The sequence below is a fragment of the Glandiceps talaboti genome, chromosome 1 (assembly GCF_964340395.1).
Source record: "Glandiceps talaboti chromosome 1, keGlaTala1.1, whole genome shotgun sequence".
Taxonomy (NCBI): domain Eukaryota; kingdom Metazoa; phylum Hemichordata; class Enteropneusta; family Spengelidae; genus Glandiceps; species Glandiceps talaboti.
The window spans coordinates 2216341-2244179 of record NC_135549.1 but is presented as its reverse complement, the minus strand read 5'-3'; the positions used below and the strand labels follow the sequence as shown (position 1 = coordinate 2244179).

The 27839-nt window shown below is 37.5% G+C and overlaps 1 protein-coding gene across 1 annotated transcript; it reads left to right on the top strand.

Annotated features, from left to right (window-relative positions):
- The first annotated feature begins 689 nt into the window (after nt 1-689).
- LOC144443174 (wnt inhibitory factor 1-like) lies at nt 690-25364 on the top strand. The gene is made up of 8 exons (XM_078132556.1): nt 690-801; nt 1745-1896; nt 13172-13274; nt 21604-21747; nt 22502-22606; nt 23144-23239; nt 23865-23960; nt 24551-25364. Exons 1-8 carry the CDS (start codon nt 690-692, stop codon nt 24631-24633), a joined length of 891 nt encoding a protein of 296 aa, XP_077988682.1. The 3' UTR covers nt 24634-25364.
- Nucleotides 25365-27839: the final 2475 nt, after the last annotated feature.

The following is a 27839-nucleotide window of genomic DNA, read 5'->3' as shown; positions in this document are numbered from 1 at the left end:
CACTCCAATGTCTCAACTAGCTAGATACTGTAATGTACACGAGGACTTAATTGAAATGGTCGATATCCTGCGTGTATTATTGTTACGTCTTTTATTTCATTAATGAACAAACTAAGGAAAGACGCCATCACATTGCTGAAACTGGAATGGAGCAAATGTCTTTGGGTAGATTCTTGAGATTTGGACGATTCTATTATTACATAGATGTGTTTTGCTGAGGATATGCAAGGTTGCCTTTGAAAAGTTCAAATAATCGGTTATTTCATTTTGCTTTAAACTCAAATAAGAAAGACGAGCAAATGACAGTTTAAGGCAAATAGACGAAGGATTCTGAAGAACTATCTTGAAGAAATGAAAGAAGGTTTCACAATTTTTAGTTAGATTTGCACATTTGAGCCACCCTCTGTAAAGTTCACTAGTCCAGGAGGCCTAATTACTATCCTATTCGCAGATTCCACTACATATATGTTCCTTTAACAGTTTAGCACGCAACAAGTCTGAGACTCGAGTTGAGCGGACGGGGTTATCGAAGTGTCCGTTTTCTCTTCTTGTAGATCATCCAACCCCGGTTTTATCGACAGATTTTATCACAGCTTCTTAGCAGCAAAACCTCGAACGCGTTTCACGGAATTCTCGGTGTCAACTCCGTCGGAGAACAGTAAAAAGTTTGAACGAAGATTCCATTTAAGATGTTGTGGTCCGCTATACTGTGCGGACTGATACTGCTCGACTCGTATAGCTTAGCTGATAAATCACGATTATCGCTATGGTTGGACTCGCAACAAGTAGAACGTCTAGCTGGTAAGAGGCCGTGTAAAGTATGACGACATATAAACTATTGAAGTTTCTATTATTTCCCTAGCTTTCATTGCACGAGAAACATAGTGGTGGTCGATCGTATCAAATGAAAAACAGAACTCAGCGACGCCTGTGTTCAATTGTGCGTCAAATTCAATTTGGCGTATATAAAGAGTGTATATACTGTTAGTTGTATCGAATATACCGTAGGAGGAGTGATATATGCATGGATATCTGCCTCTTCCGTTATCAACGCTGTACATTAATTTATTTTTTTTGTATGTACACTCATTAAGAGTATTTATCGATGTTAAACTACCCTTGAATCTGTGACAATATTTTAGACTAATTTTGTAAATTTAGTCAAATTTTGGCAATTTTTGAAAGCTCATGGACGAAAAAGAACCGTAGGAGTAATTTGTCAAAAGGAGATTACACAAAGTCTACAATGAAATGGGAATATCGCCAAAAGTTTGTAGAAAACTCGTCTCAGACATTATTTTCCAAGTCCCGGAGTTCGTTCCATTCAATCTGTCATTACTCTGGCTTAGCGTACACATGTATACTATGCCGGCTAAATCGTACCCAACGCTGCTATGCAATACCTACCGTGACGAGATGCAGTACACGATACACTTTCACATCACTCTTCCATCAGTGCTATGACCGTAAATACGATCGAAACAGAATCTGTTTAAGTTTACGCTTGACTGGCTGACCTCTATGAGATGTGAGCCTTTGCAAAAAAATGAAAAGTTGCATCTTTGTGCTACCCCCATACTCAGTACAGTTATTCAATCGCTCAATATGGTCTTACTTTTACAACTCTTTATTTTTACTGTGCGCTATTTCCCAAAGATTGTTGCAACACTAAATACATATGTCGTTCCATCAACTTCTGTTTCTCCTCTTTTTCATGGGTTTTCTGACTTTCTTTTCACCCTAGGCATACCTGCTGAGATTTTTGTCATCAAAAATGGAACGCTCGCTCCTTTCCTGCAAGATCTTGATTACAATGAAAACTCTGAGGACAACACGTTGCCGATTGTTCCCGCTGACATAGAGTCCTTGATACTTAACTGGGAGTCCAAATACAGGGTATGTTTTATCTATTCACTAATTATAAGCCTAGATTATGTTAAAGTATACTTAGACACTTCATGGAAGAAAATGATGACATGGAGGATTTTTCCATCTATCATCTCCCGTAATGCTTCTACAAGAAACCAGTAAGACTCTGAGTACGTTAATCTAGAGAAAGAGAACGATGTGTGTACACATCCTGACACAATATGATGATCTAGTTATCTTTGCATATGTTAATTTTAAGTCGTCTATCACTCAGATAGAGCACAGTTGGAGATTAATTAGCGGAACCTGGGGGGGGGAGAGAGAGAGAGAGAGAGAGAGAGAGAGAGAGAGAGAGAGAGAGAGAGAGAGAGAGAGAGAGAGAGAGAGAGAGAGAGAGAGAGAGAGAGAGAGAGAGAGAGAGAGAGAAAAGGGGGAAAATGGAGGGAATGACAGAGTGAACGCGAGAAGCGAGGGGGAGAATGCATAAAATGGGTGACTACTCTGTGGTTCCCCTGTGGTTCTCTGTCATTTTCTCCATTATGAGTTTCATTATTCCAGGGAGTTTCCCTTATCCTTTGATTAGAATTGCAATGGAATTACTGCGTATACCGTACGCTATTTTAGTTCCACATGTCAAACTAATCCTGGCAAGTAGCTACAAAACAAGCCATCTGAAACGTTGATATACTCAAGCCTCAGGGAATCGTTTGTTTTGTATAGAATGTCGCATTGTTATCATAAACTTGGTGACATATACAATGGAAGCCAGTTGACTTGAAAGAAAAAGTCGTTAGACTCAACAAAATCTTACTGTATTTTATAGACATGTCGGAAATCTCATGATCACTTTACATTATTACTTTTCATCGTCTGGTGTGTTACATACACCAACTAAGGCAACTTATACCAATTGAGACATATCGGTGGATTCAAATGAACATATCGGTGAATTCAAATGAACATATCGATGGATTCAAATGGACAATATCTGTGAATTCAAATGAACATATCGATGGATTCAAATGAACATATCGATGGATTCAAATGGACATATCGATGGATTCAAATGGACAATATCTGTGAATTCAAATGAACATGTCTGAGAATTCAAATGAACATATCGGTGGATTCAAATGAATAATTGTACATATAGTTAAACTTTTGCCCTGCCAGACGATACAATGTAGCATTCTGATTGTTGATAAGTTTTTTGTCGAGCCAGACGACAACTTTTTACTGGTTTCCATTGCACTTGTTTTGTTCAAAATCACTTTCTTGAGTCGCTTTGAACAAATGACTTGCAAGTGTAATATTTCTTGTTGAGGTCGGGCACATGTCGAGAATAGCGACATTGTTTAGTGCTGAATCTTCAACTTGCCAAAACATTTACACCATAGGACATTCTGAACAAAGATATACACCCAAAAAACAAAATAAGTCAAAATTCATGGGCGCGGGCGCGCTATAAAAATTCCAAAACCCTGGGAAAAGTTCGGAAAAGTGTCGGCAAAAATGAAAACGTTCACACGAAAAAGGGCATGCTTAAGACTAAATTTTCAGTGATCAAAAAAAATTATTTTCTTTGCATTTTAAGCTAGCCATTCGGCATATATTCCTTGAGGAGGACTTTCTCTATGGTTCCGATCTAAATTAAAACTGAAATGGGATAAAATTTGCTTAGAAAGCTACGTTTTCCCTATACTTTTAACGGGAACGTGTTTTGTACAAAAATCTAAAATGGTTTCATCTGGCTTCAAATGTGTCTTGTTATGTCCTGGAAAATATTAATGACGAGTGAGTCAACATATTGCACTTCTTCAAACAGCAGGATTCAGAGCAGAGTTCCTGAAACGTGCTCTTAAAAGAAAAAAAATCTTTGTATGGTTGTATTTATTTCAAGGTCCTGTCCCTGTGCCATTTCGCTTCGAATCCTGAGACAATAATGATCTCTCTCTTTTCAATTATTTCTCCCAACACGCGTTCGTTCACCTTTCATATGTCTGGGAACATCATGCATATCGTCAGAGCGAGAGTTGACTAGATTTAAAACAATGAGATTATAGTACCAACTAATATTATTACATTCCCAACTCTTAGGAGCATTCATTGGGAATGGGATATTAAGGACACAGTGTAAGGAAAATAAACAAAAATCTGATATCAAGTTTGCATAAACAGCTGCCGAAAGTTTCTCGACAACTAATGACGAATCAGCGTATGGCGTTGAGCAAAGGTTACTGTGGCAAATGTTTGTTTGTGGATTATCTAAGATTTATGTATAATTCTGTAGTGTAGTGGAGCCAAATGATATTTCCTTGGTAACGTCTGTTTGAAAATATGTCTTTTTAACTATCAACTTTTCAAGTTATAACACAGTTTAATAGATTTCTGCAAAGTTGTATTTTAGTACTTAAAATTAAAATGAAAGAATGAATGAACGGACTTTGTAATAAGTATGTCGACGGTGCTTCAGAGGATATCTTTCGGATTTTGATGTGTTTTAATGCTAGTTGCTGGTTCTGCTTTGGCAGCCACCTACTCGTGAATGTTTGGCGACCAGTCTAAGAAAAGTTTAAAAACGCATCTCTTCCGCAAAGCTTTTAATTAATTGTCTTTTAAGATGTATCGAAGTATTGTTTTAATGTCAAGTGCTTTTTCTTCTTTTTTTAACTTTGTGAACCGTTTAGAGCATTTTATGGATTTACGGTATATAAAAATAAATATTATTATTATTATTATTATTATTATTATTATTATTATTATATCTATAAACATTGTCATATAACCTAAAATTTGGCATGTATTTTCCGTATTCATAAATATTTATCGCGGGTACATTGTGAAACTTACGTACAGAGCTGGAAAAATGCGATGATCACGAAATTTATGAAATAAAACCTCATTGGAATGGAATAAATTTGGGCAACTTTGCAAAGGATCTGGATGTAAAATAAGTAAATTTATTTTCATAAAATGCCGAGTTTGGATTAGGGATTAAAATGTAGGTGTGCGAATCAGTTGTCTTTCAAAGCTCTGGAAACAAATTGGTCCAGAAGAAAAGAATTAATGATTCCGTGTAACCTTTATGGTTCTATGGATGTGCTAATACTGAAACAGATGCGAAAATCTGGGATTGAAACGCCGGCAAATATGGTTTCTCGAATTTGTGATTAAAAACATCGCACTACTTCTTCGTGCTACTACGAAAAAAGAAGCCGCAGATACTTATCCACTTATAAGGTTCAGATTCTCCATGGCCCTTCGTAGAGCAAGTCTGATTTAATCGCCCAAATAAGAGCCCAAATGATGAAACCGGTATCACCCATAAAATTAGCAGGACTGGTCGGTCGGGAAATGGCCACTAAATTCCGTTCCGTTTGTTTAGCTTTTATTGTCTTGTTGACATGTTAAAGCGATATAGTCAGCAACTGTCTGTGTAATGTTTACGAAGTGTTAGTCTTCAAATTGGTAGCTGTAAGTACCCGAAATGTGGGATATGGTTTGTCTTTTATCACATAACCAGATGTACATAGATCTACATTGTCCATATGTTAGACAAAGTGTTTCTTTGTTTTCTGTACTTGTGAGGACCTCCGCAAATAGAGATAAACTATATGTATTTTGACACCTGAACTTACCAGTGATTTTACACACTTAAATCTGTGGGATATTATGCTGGAAAATAGATCTGGAAAAGCTATTAGCTACCATTAACGACTCCACACATGGGTTACGAGTAATAAAGCTGTCGTTTGAAATTTAGCCTTACGGAAAGTAAGGATTTTTCAGGTCACACTTCTTTGGCAGACACATTTTCTGTCGGTTCTTGATTAGTTATTTGTATGCACTATCAGAATTGGTAGATTTACGAGTAAATATCAAAATTATAATAGTTTAGGTCAAGAGTCGCTTTCATCAGCGACCAACTTGTAGGGTGAAACGTCGCGACTTTGTTTTGCATGTCGGAAACTCTGCCTAACGATTCATTTTGTCGAAAGTTTACCGAGGTGTAAACTTTTCAGGGAATTTTCATTAGTTGCGGAAATCCGCGCTTCTATATTCAGAATGCGGATGTATTAGCGTAAATGCGCTTAAATGTTGTTATTTTTACACGTTTAGGCTTTACTGACATTTGTCAATGTGGTGTATTTTCTCAAAGAATTGCTGTCTTAGACAAAGTGTAGTGTCTATAAGTAGGGGATGAACTTGAGTTCGAGGGGTCAGCCTTTACTGCCGTTCGTGGGTACAAGTACGTGAAAACATAGTACTACTCTGAGATATTGGCAGTCTGCCGTTTGTGCAAGTCAAATTCAGTTCAGTGATTTGGAACTTTCTAATTAACCTGATATAGAATTGCATGGTATTTACCCTATATCAGATGTTGGTCGAACGTTGTATCTTTAGCGTCGGAGATGGACAATCACTGTCCTATAAATTCTAACAGATGGAAAGACCATGCGACCTATGATGGAACCATATAGCTTTCAGGCAAAACTAATACTTTATATTAATCTAGTTGGCGTTTACATAGAGAAAGGTGAAACATGGGGCAAAGTCTTGGTTAGCGTCATCCTCAACTACTTGGGAAACTTAAATATATATAGAGAGAGCGACTGAAATAGACACTTATGGATATTTTCGGAAAAATTTAATTAGGTTGGTTCTGAAATAGAAAGGTTTCTGGATGACCTGTCAACGGTTATATATAAAAAGAAAATGTGTAGCATTACTTGGATGAGATGGAGTAAAAGTTGGGATTTGTGGTGAAAGCTACCGTCAGTCCAACTACAATGTTGATGTACCAGAGAGGAGATATGGACTTGAAAAGAATTGTAATTTGATTGAAAGGAAAACAAGTCCGTTTGTCTACGGTTTAAAATAGTTTTATTACCAACGTTTTGGCCATACACAGATGGCCTTCTTCAGGGAAGAAAGTTGCCCAAGATCACGAATCACTCATTCTCGCGAGCCAGAGCATAGATTTCCGTTGACACAACTAAACGAAAAATACCCGACCGTTTGTATAGTTGCCGAGGACACTTTTTTGGGAAGGGGTTTAAATCGTCCAGCAAAATCTATCACAAGTTACGCACGGATAAAACCACAAATTTGTTCCGTACCACATAGGGCAGCGCACTTACGGTAAACTCATGATCACCACTTCTTTTTCCAAACTTCGCACATTTAATGCGATTACAGATGTTTGCTTAGTCGCTCATGACAGCTTTCTGAGCTGTAGAGCGTAACTTCTTTATTTCAATACTTCTCTACCAGGGTTGATTGATGTTGGGGAATAGAGGATTAATTTTTCTTGTACTAAACAATAGTAAATTTATACTAGCCTAAAGCAGTGAAACAGGGTGAGAAGAAACTCTCGCTGTATGGTCGATGATATTTGCTTCGTTTAATCGGCTCTAACGAAAACCAGACACTGTCTAGAAGATTTGCCCTCAGAATGACGAACTAGTATTTTGTACAACTTGATGCATGACTTTTAACAGGGCATTTGCCCGCGGGCAGATTTCACACACCCGAGTTCTGTCAAGACTCTGCACATCCAGGCTATCTAAGTGAATGTTAATTTAAAAAGAATACTTGTAATTGATTCTTGTGACCGGGTTAGTTTATTTGGAGACTGTGTTGGTACATTTGCAGCTATTTACCCTTGACATTCCGATGCCGAGGATATGTCATTAGACACTGCATACCAATGTTCAAGTGTCAAATACCAGTAGCATATACAGTATGGTCATGGATGTAATACTATCTAGCCAACTATTATCATACACTTGGTTCTTCTTTGAATTATTTTACTGTCATTTTCGTTTTGCCTATTTACTTAACAAAGTAATATGTAACTATCTAGATACTGGCAGATATACTACATCCATCCATTCATTCATTCATTCATTCATTCATTCATTCATTCATTCATTCATTCATTCATTCATTCATTCATTCATTCATTCATTCGTTCATTCGTTCGTTCGTTCGTTCGTTCGTTCGTTCGTTGGGAGAGCTGAAGTATATGTACACTGGGGTTCACTTTTCTCTGTGCCCTATAATTATCTCAAAGTCACAGCTAGCTCCATATGAACAAAATATCAACATTTAAAATCTGTATCATAACAATAAAATTGAATCAATAGTCTAATGGGGAGGTACATGTAAGTAATCGTCACTTTTTGATTCAACACCTCCTCGTTGAAAACCAATGGGTCTTATTTATTTTCAGACGTGTCCTCTACTCTCAAGTTTATTTATTGTCATTGTTGTACCGAGCACTGTAGCGTGTGTCCAGTACGCGTTGAAAGTTGTTATCTGAGAATGATAAACTCGGTAAACAGATATTCTATCAGACTCACTTTGTATATATCAGTGGTAACAAAAAGACCAGAGGCAAAACCACGCTCCTTCCTAGTCCGACTGACGAGAGAGAGAGAGAGAGAGAGAGAGAGAGAGAGAGAGAGAGAGAGAGAGAGAGAGAGAGAGAGAGAGAGAGAGAGAGAGAGAGAGAGAGGGGGGGGGGAGATAGGGAAGGAGGGAGGGGGAGAGAAGGAAAGATTTTGCAAACATACTCCTGAGGTTTCATTTGATTCAAACCATGAACAAACTATTTCGTAGCAGCTCCCTCCCTCCCTTTCGAACCATCAGATATTTAATGCCCTCCTTCGCACCACCAATTTTGTTCGAGACTCATCTCCCCATATTCTCCTCAGGCTTCCCTGTCCCCACCGTGATTTCCGTTCATTCCCTAAGATATCATTTGAAAGAGTTTCGAAAATGAAAAACAGTTCTAGATATTAATATCTGGCATCGATTTTTCACTAAATCACGTGTAGTTCCAATTCCTTGCGTGCTGTCCAAATATTATCGTCTGCTTACTTGTTTTCGGTGTCAAAAACATTTCGAACGTCTTGGGATTAGTGCGCCCTTTTTACACATACCTATCACTTTGTAATGGTTTATAATTGTTTATTTCATTTTTCATACATCATTTTTCAGAATAATTGTAATGATATGTAGCGTCTATAAGAATTGTAAAAGACTGTGTAAGCTTATCAGTTCACCACATTTGCTTTTGTGGAATAAAATGATTTGTTTTGAATGAAGAGCTTAAACGATTCAAACTCAGCAGTCGTGAAAATGAAATAAGGCGATCATTGGTGTATGAAATAAGGTCGAGGTTGGTATAACGTTGACTTCATGAACGTGACTTCTTGATGCATTTACTGCTTGCTAAGTACCTAACCTTGATATTAACCTTTAGAGGAGCTATGTGGTGAAAAATATACAAACATTCTCATGACATGTACATAGTACGACGGGGAAATGCTAAGTTAAAGAACAGTTTATATTAAATTTGAGCTGAACATCCATGCCAAATTTACTCAAATAAACCAGTCTTTCTTCTAACCTAACCTAAACTAACCTAACCTAACCTAACGTAACCTAACCTAAACTAACCTAACCTAACCTAACCTAAACTAACCTAACCTAACCTAACCTTACCTAACCTAACCTAAACTAACCTAACCTAAACTAACCTAACCTAACCTAACCTAACCTAACCTAACCTAACCTAACCTAAACTAACCTAACCTAACATAACATAACCTAACCTAACCTAACCTAACCTAACCTAACCTAACCTAACCTAAACTAACCTAAACTAACCTAACCTATCAGAAAAGACGGAAAGGGTGGCACTAGTGGAAATATCACATAGTCCGTGTCAACACTGAGGATTCTAATTTCTCTCATCACGCGGTGCGTCCTTGGTATAATGTATGGCATAAAATGGCATATGTCGAAAAAAGCTTATGTAATGAATGAATGAGCAAACGATTGAATGAATGAATGAATGAAAGAATGAATGAATGAATGAATGAATGAATGAATGAATGAATGAATGAATGAATGAATGAATAATAGATAAATAAATAGATAAATAAAAACACAAGCAAAAAACCTGGTTGGTCTCAACAAATCTCTCTCAACTCAGAGGATTTCCAAAAGTTCTGAATAGCTTGCGCCCTGTTAACACTTATTTAATAAATTTATGAATGAATAAATAAATAAATAAATAAATAAATATATGGTTGATTGATTGATTGATTGATTGATTGATTGATTGGTTGGTTGGTTGATTGATTGATTGATTGATTGATTGATTGATTGATTGATTGATTGATTGATTGATTGATTGATTGATTGATTGATTGATTGACTAAATAAATACATAATTTACGTAAATGATTTATTTATTTTGTTTTATTTTCGGAAATTTGAAAATTTGAGTTAGCTTGGCAATGGACACCTTCTGTGTGTTTACTGCCAATACATCGTATGTGACGAGAGTGTGACCCCCGGGGTGTGCCCATAGTTTGTTTATTTCAGTGATTGGACATTGACAGTATACATGTACGTTTCGTGTATTTAGGTTAGCATGTTTGAACTTTTCGAATTTCTGCGTCACATACCCATTAAGTGTTTGTTGCATTACATATCGTGACAGCCGTTAGGATAGTGTCATCAGTGTGTTTGTTGCATTACATATCGTGACAGCCGTTAGGATAGTGTCATCAGTCGAATTATAATGTATGGTAGAATGAGTGACATGTCCTCAATCGAAACAATCATCTCAATTTACTATGACCAACTATCATACCAATTACCATTCCTCCTTACATCCCACCCTCATCATATGCAGTTGTTTAGATTGTCATAGTCTTCATCATCATCATCATCATCATCATCATCATCATCATCACCATCATATTAATCATCATCATCATCATCATCATCATCATCATCATCATCATAACCGGCACCACCATCTTTTCAACGTTATCTAACCCATGCCAGAGACTTGTCTTAAAAAATAGTCGGCTTTGCTCACACGGTTCAGAACATCCCAGAGAAGATTGTGTTTCAACTCAGACCACTATACGGTGATCTGAAGTTTGAACGAGAAAATATGCCAGAGATGAGATCTGCTGGACGCCTTACAAAACATTACAAGTGGCTGAGCATCGAGCGACATGATACTTTCATAACTGTGGACTCTAAATATTAATAGATGTATTATTTTGAAAACATGTTTTATGTTGACCTATCCATGTGGTTTATCTATTTGATACTTAGAGATAAATCTTATTCTATCTACGACACACAGCTGTCTCCTGATGTCAAACTTTCGTGTGCCAGAAAATATGTTGATCCACTATCAAGATGAAACATTTCAACATTCCGTGCCACAAAATCTGACATATTTCCGCAAAATCTCGGATTAACTTTGAACATTATCGTAGATTTAGACAATATCAAAGGTTCGTTCTGAGGGTCAAATATACATTTTTTTTATTTTGTTTATTGAATTCCGCTGTTTTGAACTTTCGATTCAATCTGGTGTTTGTTGTATCGTATAGAATACAACATTGAATATAGAATTACGCTGTACGGTCGATCGCCACGTTCCAATACACTGTTTCACGGACAAATATTTGCAACAGAACAATTTGCCATCTATTTAACCTCTGGTACTCTTACACAATTGGAAACCCCGAGTCAATATCAGCTCGATTGTCTATCAAACACAGAATTACGTGTAAGAAGCTACAAGGTGTACTTTTAGATGGCATCTCATGTGAATGACATTTAGTTCAAGAAAGGGTATCTCTGACTTGTGATACGTGATATAGTAAATCAGTAGTGTGGAATTAAACCGATTACAACATGTGATGTGACTCGTTTTCATCTGCTTTGGAAATCAAGATGGCGACATAGTCAACAACAAAGTGTTTTTGTGTATGTGTTTATGTTTACCTGCCTGCCTGCCCGCCCGCCCGCCCGCCCGCCCGCCTGCCTGCCTGTCTGCCTGTAGCCTGTCTGTCTGTCTGTCTGTCTGTCTGTCTGTCTGTCTGTCTGCCTGCCTGCCTGCCTGCCTGTCTGTCTGTCTGTCTGTCTGTCTGTCTGTCTGTTTGTTTGTTTGTTTGTTTGTTTGTTTGTTTTTGTGTTGTTATTTGCACCCCCTGATATAACACTATAATACATGAAAACCATTAGGACCGTCGTCTAAGCAGAAATTCAACAACATGATTTGTTACTAAAATGTATGATTGGTTTGAATGAATTCCTAGCGATATTTTCATCATACCGCATTTTGTATTTACTTTGTCTTCATCATCAACCAACTTTTGCAAAATTGAGACAAAATGATTCACACTCTTTGATGTGAGTATGTAACTTTAAATTTCAAATATACGTTGAAACCAAATAAGGCTTACTGGCCAATTCTATGTACATCGTTAACGCCGGAATTCTGACACTATTTTCGCCTTCAAAATTTGCAAGCATGGATTGACTTTACGTCTCACTACATTGAGGTGACGGACCACACCTTTAATAGTACTTGTAACGTTAAATTACATGGCACAATACCAAAGACGTTGGTATTTGACTAATGCCGTCACAGTGACTTGGCAAAGATGAAAAGTGTTAAAAAGTACAAAAGGGTTGGTGCTATGTTTCTGCAGGAATGTGAGAAGTTTGACTTCTGTTCCGAAAAGAAGAGGTTTTGGCACTTCATCAATTTGTGTGTTCGTGAAAAACATCAACAAGCCTTTCAAATGCATGGCAGAAAATTGCTTCCCATGTCCAAAAAGAAAACGACGGCATTGACCTGAAAACTTCGTAACTATGATAACAAATGTAAATAATAAATGTGAACAGTTGACGAGAAGAGTCAAGTTTATTGACAATTTTCTTTTGTAGTTCAACCCCCCTTTTCAGCTAAATGCCCTATTGTAAACAAGGATCACTTCAGCTTTTACACAAATCCAGTCCACTTAAGCGCTGTTGATGGATTGGGCGATTGAAACCATGTCTGAAAGGAATATGGCACGATTGATTTGGGAATGAACTACTTCTGAATCAGTATCTTAACATAGACATTCTTTCTTGAGAGTTTCATTGAGAAAAGTGGACGTCTTTAATTATTATTACTTTGTAATGCCCCAATATATTCAAGTCTGGTAGGTAGGTAGGTAGGTAGGTAGGTAGGTAGGTAGGGAAGGAGGGAGGGAGTATGTTTTGATCTAGTATCGGTGCTTAGATAAAGTGATTGATCTTAAGACAAGTGCTCATTTCATGTAATTAACCATCATTACTTTCTGATCAAGTGTACAATTTTTCATCTGTTAAAACTTCACAGAGACTTTAATGATCTTTAAAAGCCCGAAATGAGAGAAACGTGAGCGGACACTGACTTTGTTTTTTTCAATCTATTTTATTTGAACAGTACAAGTATTCTTTTGAACAGCTGCTGTCTTCAGACACGGAGATCATGGATCATCCGATGCTTAGCATACCACCGTCTGATGAGATACCGCTTACAGCTTCAGGTTAGTTACATCATCATTACATTATGATTTATACGATGACAGATAGTTGTTGCAATGACATATTTCTACATCAGAATTTTCTAAATTCTTTGTGTACCCGCATGGTATGATCCTACGTAGCTCTTCTCGTTATTATTGGACATTGGAGTCAGCTTTGTCTGGTGCACATATAACAATGGTTAACCTACAGATGCAGTACAAAGACCTTTCCCGCCTAAATAATCTGTACAAAGTTGTCGTCTGGCTGTAATTTATCAGCATTAGTTAAACTTTATTTTAGGATGAGTCACACAAATACTATTTTTTTATGTATTTAAACTAAAAGTTTGATCAGTAGGCGTGCACCGAGAGGTTAATATGTTTGAGGACTGAATGAATTTCAGGACTGTTTGAATACGTTATTGGACTTATGGTATTCTCTTCCAATCAAAGGTTCCGTAGCCTACTTATTATTTACCCTTTTGAGGTTTTTTTTTAACATTGAAAATTGTGCACTTTTCACTACATGAGTCCAACATGTATTCTGACCATTCACGATGACTTTTTTAGAACTGAAATTATCGAATGTTATATAATATTTTAATATTATAATACAAAATGTGACAATCTTCTGAAGGCGAGGAAACTGGGAGAGGATGAAAATTTTGTGAATGCCATACAGGCCATGATCCTGTCACCTTGAAAACAGAACCGATTCGCCAGTTTTCAAATAATTAAAGTCATCGACATAGATCGCTTTAGATTTGTATTAACTGTGTCATAAACCCATAATTTGCCTGATACTTTATACATTCAGACCTATACTGTGTAGGGTCTGGTCTTAACATTCCACAATTCTGGAGAAATTGTGTGTAATGTTCAGGTAGAACGGAAAGACTAAATCATTAAAACACTTGTGTTTTTTATTCCCAACGTATAAATGTTGTACACATACATCCTTCAATAAAAAATACCGGAAACGTCTAAACACGGTTTCCTATTCTCCGTTGAATTCGCATTCATTGTACGCATAGAAGCGTAAAGCTGACAATCTCCTCCCCGCTGAGTCGTTACCTTTTGCGCTCTGAACAAACCAAACGTGGTCAAACTCGAGTTGGTAATTAACGTGCCGGTTAAGCAGAGTGTAACCTTAAAGGTCAGAACGAAAAATGACATCAATGGCGTTGCAGTACAACTGCATACTTTATAAAAAGGACTTCAGATGACGTAATTTTGTGTGTGATGAGACCATGGGTTGATTTGTGGGACATCAAGTAACTTATGTTTAATATAGCAAGTTGACTGGTACTATTGTTTCCTAAGTTGTAAAGGACAGCGTTGTTTTGGTGTTGCTATGGGTATAACCATGGTTGATATGCATATATTTGCATGTTCATTCACTTAACTACCCATCAGTGTTCACACAGTTACCATTGACTACCTATCACATAAAGCGTAGCACTAGTAATCCATGCAATATACATCGCCATTTTGCTGTAGCAATGGGCACAATCTTAGTTGTTAGATACATTTGTGACCATATTTGGCTGTTGCTAAGATCGTGGTCTTGGTTGCTAGGAATATACATGTAGTTGGGATTAACATTTTTCAGCTCCATCAGCCAATGAGCTTTTCGATTTTTACAATTGTTGTTTGACAATTTGAAGGAAACCACATTTTAAGACCTGACGTTATCTTGTGTTGAATTAGAAATAAAAACACCCCTAGATAAGAAGCATCCAGACCAGATTGCAGTCTACTCAGCCCAGTAGTTCTAGCGTTTCAATTCTTACCAAAAGTGATACAGACCAGTACCACTATATGAGACCAGGTATATAAGTCGACAGGAAAATCAAACGATGCATTGTCAAAATTATATACATCAAAATATAACGTGCAAGGACCTTCGGTGATTGGTATTATGACTCAAGATGTGTTTGGGTTCATCGACATGATTCAGTCCTGGTCTATGTACTGTATATTGTGCATAAATTGTACATTTAACGATGAGTCAGATGAATGCTACATATTTGATTCATTATTTACAATATGGAAAGACTGAGGTCGCAGAACTCACTTCATTTCAAATATTACATTTCGACAAACATTATGAGTTCAAAGTACGACGTTGATTTATGCCCGAAACACCCACACAAAAGTCAATTTTTCTTCCACAGACTCTATTTTGAAACCGTAATTATTATTTTTTGGTAATTTAACGGATTTAACGAGGACTTTTTTTCAAATAAACAAATATAAATCACAATGAATGTCACGTGACTTATAGCTATATGCTCGAAAATGTTTTGCTCGGACTGAGAGTCACACCTATACGGGCGAACCTTTGCCTCCACAACAAAAAAATCCATGACTTGTGTATCTGACTTTTCTCTGTGTATGGCACCCCATATGCCGCAAGGTGAATAACGTATATAAAGAAACTGCCATCGTGTCTGCAGCGAAGCAGTAAATCATCTATTAAAAACGAACAATCGATCCGAACACTTTTCTATGAGTTAATTTCAAATTATTAACTCAATCTGTTCTCATATTCAAGGAAATTATATTCATAACGTCTTGTATAATATTAATATTAGCTATTTGTTTAATAATTCCCTTCCTTTTTTGAAAACTTTACACGTTCACCATCCTTCCCATGGATCAAGGCCAGGCGAACACTAAAATGGATGATTTGTTTGTTTTCATCCACAACATTACTCGACTTGTTGTGACCCCAATAAAATGTTATGTCCTTACTTAGGGATTTACACATATCTTGAGTTTATCATGGTTCTATTCACGCCCCCATCCCTTTGATTGACATGTGTTTATTTCAGATAAGAAACTTGTTACCAAATTTGTTATATTTTTGCTAGAGGAGCTTCACATGATTACACACTATTTTCATTTTTACTGTAAAGCGGCGTATACATATAATATGAGGGATATACACTGTTACTATAATTATCATAGAAGCAGAGAGGGTGATATTTCATCATATAATTTTCTTCAACAGCTTTAATTCTTGGAAAGTATTAAATGTATCTAACATCGTTGTCAAAATTGTTTGTGTGATCTTCTCCATCAGAATTACAAACAGTGAAAATCACTAAAGTTCTTTGATATGCAAAATGTTAGGACTAGCCATAGACGCAAACACTGTGCAAAGCTAACGTCTACTACTAGTTGCATAGATTAAAGTATTTACTACAGACAACCCGATTGGTGCAAAAGTTTCAGGATTACGTCATCGTATTATGGTGTATTTCCATTTGCACATCGCGCTAGTCTGAACATATAGCGAGGTGGCAAAAAGTGAGGTTGGTGACCTCGAGAACGCGCCATGCACAGTTAAAATTAAATCTTTTCGGCGTCTACTGTGTAAACCAATCGGTATCCAAGCAGAGGTAAATCTAACTTTTATCCCAAGGAATTTCCTTTAACATTTATCTAGCGTCCAATGGGTTCAATAACCGTGACTTTAGGCAAATGTTGTTGAAAATCTAATCTTTATTTCAGACTGACAAACTAATTGACAAACATTTAGTATTGGAATTATTCCTTCAATTTATCTTCATGAAATTAAGTAGCAAGGCTGGCAACAGGCAGAGAGAAATGATGACGTTATTCAAAATAATTCAAGGTTGCGTCAAAGTTATTTGGAGACCGACCTTTCCATGCTTAATACAATTAATACATTTTGAATTTTTCAAAATGTCGGTCTTTATTTTTTTTTAATTTCAACTACCTCTTTTTGTTACTTCGCCATCACCGTAAAAGTTCTGACTACATATCTTCTCCTCCGTATTGTTATTTCACATACTCCATCATATCGATCAAATGTATTCATGTCAAACATTCCCGAACATGTCAATTATTTTATTACCCATCTACATATCAATCTCTGATACCCCTCTAGCAGTAAATCTCATTTCTGTTAACCGCCTAAACTGTCCTTAACGTGAGAGTGCCCTCATGAATTTAGGTCACAGACTATCTATATACTCAGAACACATATCACTTCACCTCTTATCAAAACAGAACCATCAAATGTCATGAAACATGTTCGTTAAATAAAAAGTTTACTACCGAAAGTTTGTCTACTGTAAGTACCAGACATAGCTTTCCCCTTCACTCTGTACTAGCACAATTTATGGGTCAAACGAAGTGATGTAAGCAAACTATATATTTTTACTATCTGTCTGGGACTGGTAATAGTTTTTCGCTCTCAGGCGTAAAAGGGGATGAAAATTAGGTCCATTCTCTCTCTCTAGTTCTCCAAATGATGACTTATCACATCGTCGAAATATCAATGACCTCTTAGCGGTAACGGTAGATCGTTCTCCTAAAATCTGCGCGAGTGGAAGATTGCTGAAGTTTGCTGGAATGACATCAACATTGTACTGTTACTATGAAACATATAGATGCATGTGTGTGCGCGTTTGAGTGTGTGTGTGTGGTGGGGGATATTACTGTTCATTTGAACAGAAACAGATCATTATGAAGATGATAAATGGCAACAATTTAATAGTTACGACTCATCATTATACACGGCAAGATAAATAGTCCATATTTTAGGAGAATTAGTACATCAAAATTCGAAGGCCATGTGTTATAAAAAAGGACAATAATAAATGTGTATTTGTCTTTGCAAAAGTTTTAAACACGTGGCCTGGCAGACAATACCCAAATTCGTCCTTCAGTTGGCGCTTCATTTGCAGATATATGATTATGCCATCCCATTCTTTCTGTATGGTTGTCACAAAACACAAATCATGATTCTGAATTTGTGTCGCCATCATATGCCAGGCCGCACGTGGTGAACAATTTTTCACAATTTTACTTTAACAATTTTCTGAATTTCAAATTACCATTCCATAGCAATAGAGATTTATCGACTGCTATATTCTGGTCTGATATCGTTTCATTTCGATTCTTTATATAGATTGCCCAAACCCTTTTTCATAAATCTAACCAGGTGATTATCATAAATTCCATAAATTTGCTACTGCATATTACAAAACACAGAACACATCAAACTGTTTTAGAGTAAATTGTTGCACAAAACGGCAAATGCTAAGCTCTTATGACCAGGATTCAGTGTGTCTCAAACACGGATTGTGTGTCTTGAACAAGAATTGTGTGTGTCTCAAACACCCAAATGCTAAGCTTTTGTGACAAAGAGTGTAGTAATAACTTTGACAAATATGGGATTGAAATCCTTCAAAGTTTGATGCTTCGCGCCAAAATTATTATCATTGCAGTGAACTATAAAGTGTAATCACAAATGGTGATTTTTATTCAGCACGTTTATAGTTATAACTACATTCCTATAGAACTTGCGATAAGTCAAGTGAAGCCTGTGGCGGTCAGATTTTACATCGATCATGAGAAGACTATTGTCGTTAAGATCAAACGGAAACCAATCTGACCAACTGAAAATCACAGACAAATATTATACAAACACTACAGTTACCCACTGTGTGACCTTTGACTCCTTACATGCCCAAGACACGGTTTTTATCAATGTAGGAAAAGAAGTAGCTGACGAACATTGACTGTGGAGTGGCCTGCTATTTTACAGAGGTTATGACCTCCGTGTGGTTTGCTGGTCTCCAGATACGTATACATGTGTGTGGCAGGGCAATTAAAGTTTCCTTCGGGATATTGTATGTAGTTGGGTGTGATATTTTAGTTAGAAGACCGACCCCCAAATAGAGAGTCTGTGACCTAACTTTACAGTATGTTATATAGTGTGTTGTCGTCGCGCTGGTTTTGTTTACTCACACTTTGGCTTGTGAAATAATTCGTGATTTTGTGATGTTGGTTAACCTGTATGTAACAATTTGAACTACTTGATGAATTTTCATGGATTATATAGATGGAGATAATTACACACAGTTCATGTAATTTTAATTGAGAATCTTAGGTATTCCAAGGATATAGTACACATGGTTTGTAACTGAGGTCGTCTGGTCTTAGTGATGGCTAGGTTCCATTTTATGGAAAATAAGTCGCACAGTAAAACTTATGTTATACTTCTAATTGGCCGAACATTCAAATCGAAATTGACTGGAATAACGAAACTTTCGATTTTACAAATAAAGTCCCCAAAATCTTCGAATTTATACGTGTAGAAAGTGATATGATAGTAAGTAAGTAAATGATGGTTGGGGTGTGGTGAAACAGATACATCATCAATATCACACCAACCAGTCAGTCCTTGAGTTCGTCGCATCACAGTATGTGTTATACAGACAGTCAAAATTTGCTCCAATTACCTTATAAATAATCATATAGGTTGTCTACAGTTAATTCATTCCGAACCACACTCTAATAGGTAGGATTTATAAAGTTACAAAATGGCGCCAATGGCATTGTAGTATAAATGACTATGAAAATCTTGATCAGTTCATTCTATTAGTGAAGCCTGGGTCATTCCAGTCACACGGTTGTTATGTTATAGTCGCCGTTGCTAAGAACGTACTACATTAACATTTTCTACCAACGTTTTTCTAGTTTATCCAATTGGGTATCCTTTGATCAAACTACCATGTGGTTTTTTAATGAATGCATCTCATGACGTCACATATCAAACCAAAAAATAACATTTTTGATCTAATTAGAATACCACGGATCAGATCTACTTGCCAGATATTTCGTCCATCTAGGAACAATAGAAATATCCCACCAAATCGAGCAGATGTGGCATACACGGTAGATTTTTGAGTTTGAGTCTTCTGACCACAAACACCATGCACCATGATAATATTTTACACATATGGTGCGATCATTTAAGTTTGAATTCAATTTTCCAACGAACACCCCTGCCAAATATGACAGGACTCAGTCCTCCAATGTATAACATTAAAAGTCCATATATATTTACACATCCATGCAGACATAGAAACTCCATCATACCAGCAACACTTGTTAACCTCTTTAATATTCAGTTGTTGAGAACTAGGCCCTCAGCTGAGGAGGAGACGATGTCGCCATATTGTTATGGTCTCGGCGATGTTATTGTTGGTGGCGGCAGCAGTGTTCATGGTGTTGAGGATAGATAGTGAGGTGTCGGTGGTGGTCGTCATGGTGATGACAACGGCTGTGGTCATGGAAGAATTGTCTCTTGAACTGATAAATTTATGGTCTTTTCCTCCCACTAAACCGGACAAATGTATTTATACGCTGTCAGATATGTTTATCCATATCTCTCTCTCAATTTCCTTTCACATGTCAAAACTAACTGTAAAAAATATTCAGTGAAATAAAATGTGTGCGGTATAGTCCTGCTGTCTGCTAGTCTGTCTCAGTAGTGATTGATATATGACTGTAATAACAACAGTTGACATCGTTGATGAATCCGGAGTCGGTCTTCAAATTGATTCAACTTGGTACAGATAATTGTGTACTTGACATACTATCTTGTCTATGCCTAACTTTTTTACACAATGTTGATATTTAATGTTTTACCTTCATTCATCCTTGTAATCCTTAATTGAGAGCCGTGCGCATAACAGAGCCTTCAGTAATTACAGGGGGAGGGATGCATAACAGAGCCTTCAGTAATTACGGGGTAGGGGTTGCATAACAGCCTGCAATAATTACAGGGGGTGCATAACAGAGCCTTCAGTAATTACGGGGGAGGGGTTGCATAACAGCCTACAATAATTACAGGGGGTGCATAACAGAGCATTCAGTAATTACTGTGGGGGGGGGGGGGGGGTTCCCCCCGGGGAAACAAGCCCAGTCTGTTGCGTAAAATGTGGTCTCCTTCTATTTCCTTTTTCTCTAACACATGACCCCCTAGCCTCCCCATTCAAACATTCCTGAGGCCCGTGTTAAAATACTTTCAGACGTGAAAAGGGACATGAATCACAGAATCAATGGTAAGGCCTCGATCCCACCACCGCTACCACCACATTGATAATTTTAAAGGTATCGGTTGTTTCCCACTACTATCAACACAGTGAATTTGTGTGAAGGTACTGCATTAATTAATTCCCATGTTTGGATCTATTGGCAAAGCTGACTTACGGCCACAACTTCCAAAGGCTAGATTGGCCTACTTGTCGGGACCGAAGTCACGAGTGAATCTATACATTTGTACATTCAGACCACACGTCAAGTATCAAGGCCCCACTGCGCGTACAAAATCAAATATTTTCGATCCAAAAATTTAAAATTGAAACTAGCTGACGTATCGGGATTATTCCTTTAAATAGCCTAAGTCCTCACATTTCTGAAACTGTTAGGATAAGCTTATTAGTATTATAAATTTTCGTTGTAGCTCTTAAAATTATGATTACTCTTTCTTAATGAAATTTCTATTTCTCTGTTGTGTCCGTAGATTTCCAAATTTTCTTTCAATGCACTGGTAACAAAGACGGTGTCGCTGCAGTCATGATAACTCTAAAACTTACAGATACCAGACTTAATGAAGATATTGACATTTCGCCGCTGAACATTCGCTTCAGAAAACAGTGTCTCAAAGGTATGCAAATCAAACCTATATTTGGTGACATGCAGATGTATAATGCCACTGTAAAATGTGAGAAAAGTAGAAGTGATGCCAATATTTGACCACAATGATTACTAAATCACGTCCCCTAAATAAAAGGACTCAAGGAACCTACAAAGAGCTAAGAAAATTAAACAAGACAAAAAAGGAGTTCTGACACCTTGACAAAGTGGTTCGTTGCCGAGAATCGACTTTTTAAGTTAGAATACGTGATCTGTCTGTATCGTTCAAACCAGAAAAAATCGCTGACGACTTACAGTTCATAGTTTACGTTGTAATGGTAGAGGTCTTATCGACATTGGCAGGGTATTTAGAGCAACCCGACCAGGAACACACAGCCCTGAGATGAAGATTTACAAGTTTTTCCCGAGCACGTTCAATATATGTGTCAGTTCAGATCTTCCTTGAGCCAGTTATTCTGAAATATACCTTTTACAAATAAGAACACATTCATAATGTTTACACCTGTAAGCATCTTGAATTATCAAAGCATTCTTACTGTCTTCTGTGATCATCCCTTGAATTGTTTGCTTTCAGAGTTGTACATGTTAGCACGCCCCCAAACGGTTAAACCTGGTTTATGATGACAAGAAGTATGGCACTAAAGAAACTCTGATAATTCAAGGTTGCCCAGGGAGACGCGTACGCCCTTTATTATTCTGACACACCACTACCAGAACATTTTATCTAATTCCCATTTACAATTTTTTGTCTACTCTTCCACCAGCGTCATCTTCATCTTGCGACCCTTGGTGTCAGAATGGTGGTTTCTGTGACCAGCACGGTCTGTGTAATTGTCCCGATGGTTATTACGGTCCAGCGTGCGGGCAAGGTAAAGCAATATAGATTTTCTAAGAATATAAAATTACAGACTGCACACGTGTGATTTTGCAATATCTGCCGTAACGGTTCTTGAATTCCATATTGCCAAGAGCGTCAACACTGGGGAGTCAAGTCTAGTCAGACTAGTACTGTACTGTAGATACGAGATGCAGCTATTAGCTAAGTTTAGAAGGCGAAAATATACAATGCCAACACAATAGAAGAAAATGTCAAAGTGTAATTATGTATCCATTTGATAAATATGATAAATAATATTTATGTATAGTTTGTGACCCGTGTGCGTTTATGGTATTGATTTTAACTTGATGGTATAACAAACACCCCATCGCCAAAATATTTTGAAGAACATTAAAGTTTTTCATAGGATTGAATATCAGAAAATGTCATCACTAGGAAATGTCGGGTCAGTTTTCTAAATAGATGACACGCTTTGAAAGTTTTTAAAACGATATTTAGCTTGGATTTCATCAACTTAACCAAGGGATTGTTTGAAAATATAAATGTGAATTCCCGCTCTTTTTTCCAGCATTGTGTTATCCACACTGCTATAACGATGGAACTTGTATTTCACCCGGTATCTGTGCATGCCAAGATGGATTCCGTGGAAAACATTGTGAGCTAGGTAAGACCTGTTGAAGTTTATTACGTTACGGTGTCACACTGTTCACTGCACTGTGAATATTCAGTTATAATGGCTGTGAAGCTTACTGATTGATTTTGATCCAAGTTATCAAATTCTGAGTGAGTGAGTGAGTGAGTGAGTGAGTGAGTGAGTGAGTGAGTGAGTGAGTGAGTGAGTAAAACACCTGTCTGTGCATGTGTGTATGTTGAGGGGGATGGGGCCGGGATAACTCAACGTTTTTTAGAGCAACTTTCTTCGAGACGAGACGTTTTAACTTCGCCCCTACCATTAGTTTAAATAGAAATCCAACTCTTTTTGAAAAAGAATTTCATTGAAATAGCAGATTTAATTCATACGGTTATTTCACTCTATATACATTATATCTTTTGTCTGACTTGTGTTTGTTCTTATTAATGTCATAATTATAGCCACTGAATTCTGGGATGGTGGGTGGGGGGGGGATATCATGCATTCAGACTCACCCGTAGTGTCACATGGCAAATTTCGTGTTGGATCTCGATATTTTCCCTGTCCGTACTTTAGCAGATTCGAGAGTGGTACACTAGACTAGCTCACATAACAAAGTTTATATGTCAGAGTGTTCGATGTTTTACCTCATTTGCAGCCTTGTGTGGTTATCCATGTGGTCCCCACGGACGCTGTGTTGAGCCAGGAAAGTGTGAGTGCCATAAATATTGGTATGGCAAATACTGCAACAAAAGTAAGTGGAATTTGTGTATAGTAATTGTGTGGTATTTCTGGCCATTATTTACACATAGAGGAGGTAGAATACGTGTTACACTGTTTTTGAAAATGAATACCCGTGATTACTCTGTCGCCCTCTATACACAGAGACATGCCACCACACGGTATCAAAAGTATGCAGCTAATGAAAATCAATGGCAAATATACACGCACGCGCGCAGAGACGCACACACGCACGCACACACACACACACACCTCACCATGGAAGCCTCTATCTATATTTGACAGTACATATATCTGTATTTAGCCTTTGAGAGTTCGGAACAGAAAGTAGTTATATTTCTGACCATGCACTCTTATTTTATCATCTCTTACTATCATTTATTCCTATCCTTAGTTGTTTGTTTGTTTGTTTGTTTGTTTGTTTGTTTGTATAAGTAAACATTTACTTTTATTTTCTAGCGTCAGATATCGATATGGCAACTATAAATGTTAGTACAGAAGGCCAATAGCCATACACAAAACATTGATCAATTAAATGCAATATAACTGTATGAGCAAAACATATTTCCAACATCTTATCTTTGTATTTCACCACCCTTATAGAGCTAGAAGATATCTTCCGTGGGAGTACCAGTCCTCGTAGAAAAAACAAGAAGAATAAGAGACACAAGAAGCATCAACATTAGATTGGTATTTGAATACAATGACAACTAAGTCATGAGCAATGAAGTGGCACAACTTGCTATAGTATACAGAAAGTATTCGTCTCTATGTCTGCTGTCTACTTAGAGTGCTTTCCAGTTCATATATTATCTTATTATCTTAGGAGATTCTAGATTTGCTAAAAATAGACTGTCGAGTTAATATGTACTTGTAAGCCGAGTAGGAACATACTAGTCAGTCACTAGTTTTAACAAACAATCGTTGTCATTCGGCGTCGATAGAGGGCACTATGCAATCCGGGGAATGCCGTGCGGCGCTAGATTGGTTCCCAGCTGATGGAACAATGGAGTAAATTGGTATCCATATTACAGTCTGTAAAGGTGTTGGTTCCTATAAAAGTAACTCCTTACACAAATACAAGTTTTAGTTTTACCGCTTACCGGTCTTTGGATGCCCCACCATCTCTTTCACACTAACTTTACGGTCTTTGGATGCTCCACCATCTCTTTCACACTAACTTTACGGTCTTTGAATGCTCCACCATCTCTTTCACACTAACTTTACGGTCTTTGGATGCTCCACCATCTCATTCACACTAACTTTACGGTCTTTGGATGCTCCACCATCTCTTTCACACTAACTTTACGGTCTTTGGATGCTCCACCATCTCTTTCACACTAACTTTACGGTCTTTGGATGCTCCACCATCTCTTTCACACTAACTTTACGGTCTTTGGATGCTCCACCGTCTCTTTCACACTAACTTTACGGTCTTTGGATGCTCCACCATCTCTTTCACACTAACTTTACGGTGTTTGGATGCTCCACCATCTCTTTCACACTAACTTTACGGTCTTTGGATGCTCCACCATCTCTTTCACACTAACTTTACGGTCTTTGGATGCCCCACCATCTCTTTCACACTAACTTTACGGTCTTTGGATGCCCCACCATCTCTTTCACACTAACTTTACGGTCTTTGGATGCCCCACCATCTCTTTCACACTAACTTTACGGTCTTTGGATGCCCCACCATCTCTTTCACACTAACTTTACGGTCTTTGGATGCCCCACCATCTCTTTCACACTAACATTACGGTCTTTGGATGCTCCACCATCTCTTTCACACTAACTTTACGGTCTTTGGATGCTCCACCATCTCTTTCACACTAACTTTACGGTCTTTGGATGCTCCACCATCTCTTTCACACTAACTTTACGGTCTTTGGATGCTCCACCATCTCTTTCACACTAACTTTACGGTCTTTGGATGCTCCACCATCTCTTTCACACTAACTTTACGGTCTTTGGATGCTCCACCATCTCTTTCACACTAACTTTACGGTCTTTGGATGCTCCACCATCTCTTTCACACTAACTTTACGGTCTTTGGATGCCCCACCATCTCTTTCACACTAACTTCACGGTCTTTGGATGCTCCACCATCTCTTTCACACTAACTTTACGGTCTTTGGATGCCCCGCCATCTCTTTCACACTAACTTTACGGTCTTTGGATGCTCCACCATCTCTTTCACATCGTCACAAGTATAAGTGAGCATTGTGTATTCTTATTTTGTGCACTGATTTTAGCCAAAGATGGGACTCCATTAGAGTGTGATGATAGATGCCTGTATGGATATTGGATAGTTACATAACTCTCACATAAAAAGGAGCCTTTACAGCTGTGTATATGTACCACTTTCCTCCTATATGTTCCACAGCTGGGAGCAGATTCTCCTTAAAAATAGATTTTCCTTTAATTTTTTATGCATTTTTGTATTGTTGACTTTTTGCAAGTGCATGTAGACTAAGTGTTTTTTAAAGTGTATTGTCTCAAAATTTTACATCAAAACTTTATAAAACTTTGAATTCACAAAAAATGTGGCTACAAGACTTCAATAATTTAAAGTTGTACTTTAGTATTCATCTGGGAATGCAAATATTGACCTAATGTAGTATGTGCGCATACTCTATGATGATCCACAAAAAATATATCTTCGATGTGGATGTTAAAAGTGACCGACGATATGATTTGGTCTGTCATTAGAGGGCGCTATTTGTCCGAGAATGTGTAGCCCCTACGAATACTAGTACTACCTGTAATAGATTCACTTTTCAATGTTGCATCACAGGACAAGAGAGTACTGTTTATCACATACGACTTTTAAAAATTTACATTTATAGACAACTTTATGTTTGCCCACCTTTGTTAGGTAGACTGAAGGGTTTGTTTTAGGTATTAAGTTAATAATTTGTATTCTTGCAAGGCAGAGAATGTTTTCCTGCTGATTTGAGATGCGTCTTGAAAAGTGCCATAAAAAAGCCTGAGGTTTTATGACGATGCTTACTTGTAGCAAGCAAAACAGTTGTTTTTCGTTTTTAAAACATTTCAAATATCAAATGTACAATGAGTGTACAATATTTAAGCCTAGACTATCTTATTTAAAAAAAATCCTGGTATTCTTAGACATTCAGATCTTTATGAAAATGCTCCATGTTGTCACTTGTACTACAGACTAAGCATACCCTACAAAGTGTGCTGTTATTTATGCAATATCATGCTTGTTCTGTCAAATGGCATACTCAGCTAGACTCTATGTTTTTCTTGTAGCTGAGTTAACATATATTTCATGTCATAGAAAAATAAATCTTGAATTCCAATGTCTTTCATATTCTCTATGTTGTGTGTATTTTTTATTTCTTTTCTCCTGCAAGACTACATTGTAAAATGTCATGTCATTTCATCCTCACTGACCTGCTCTTTGAAAGGGGTAGTCCATCGTCACTGACCTGCTGCTCTTTGAAAGGGGTAGTCCATCCTCATTGACCTGCTGCTCTTTGAAAGGGGTAGTCCATCCTCATTGACCTGCTGCTCTTTGAAAGGGGTAGTCCATCCCCATTGACCTGCTCTTTGAAAGGGGTAGTCCATCTTCATTGACCTGCTGCTCTTTGAAAGGGGTAGTCCATCCTCACTGACCTGCTGCTCTTTGAAAGGGGTAGTCCATCCCCATTGACCTGCTCTTTGAAAGGGGTAGTCCATCCCCATTGACCTGCTCTTTGAAAGGGGGAGTCCATCCTCACTGACCAGCTCTTTGAAAGGGGTAGTCCATCCCCATTGACCTGCTCTTTGAAAGGGGGAGTCCATCCTCACTGACCTGCTCTTTGAAAGGGGTAGTCCATCCCCATTGACCTGCTCTTTGAAAGGGGTAGTCCATCCTCACTGACCA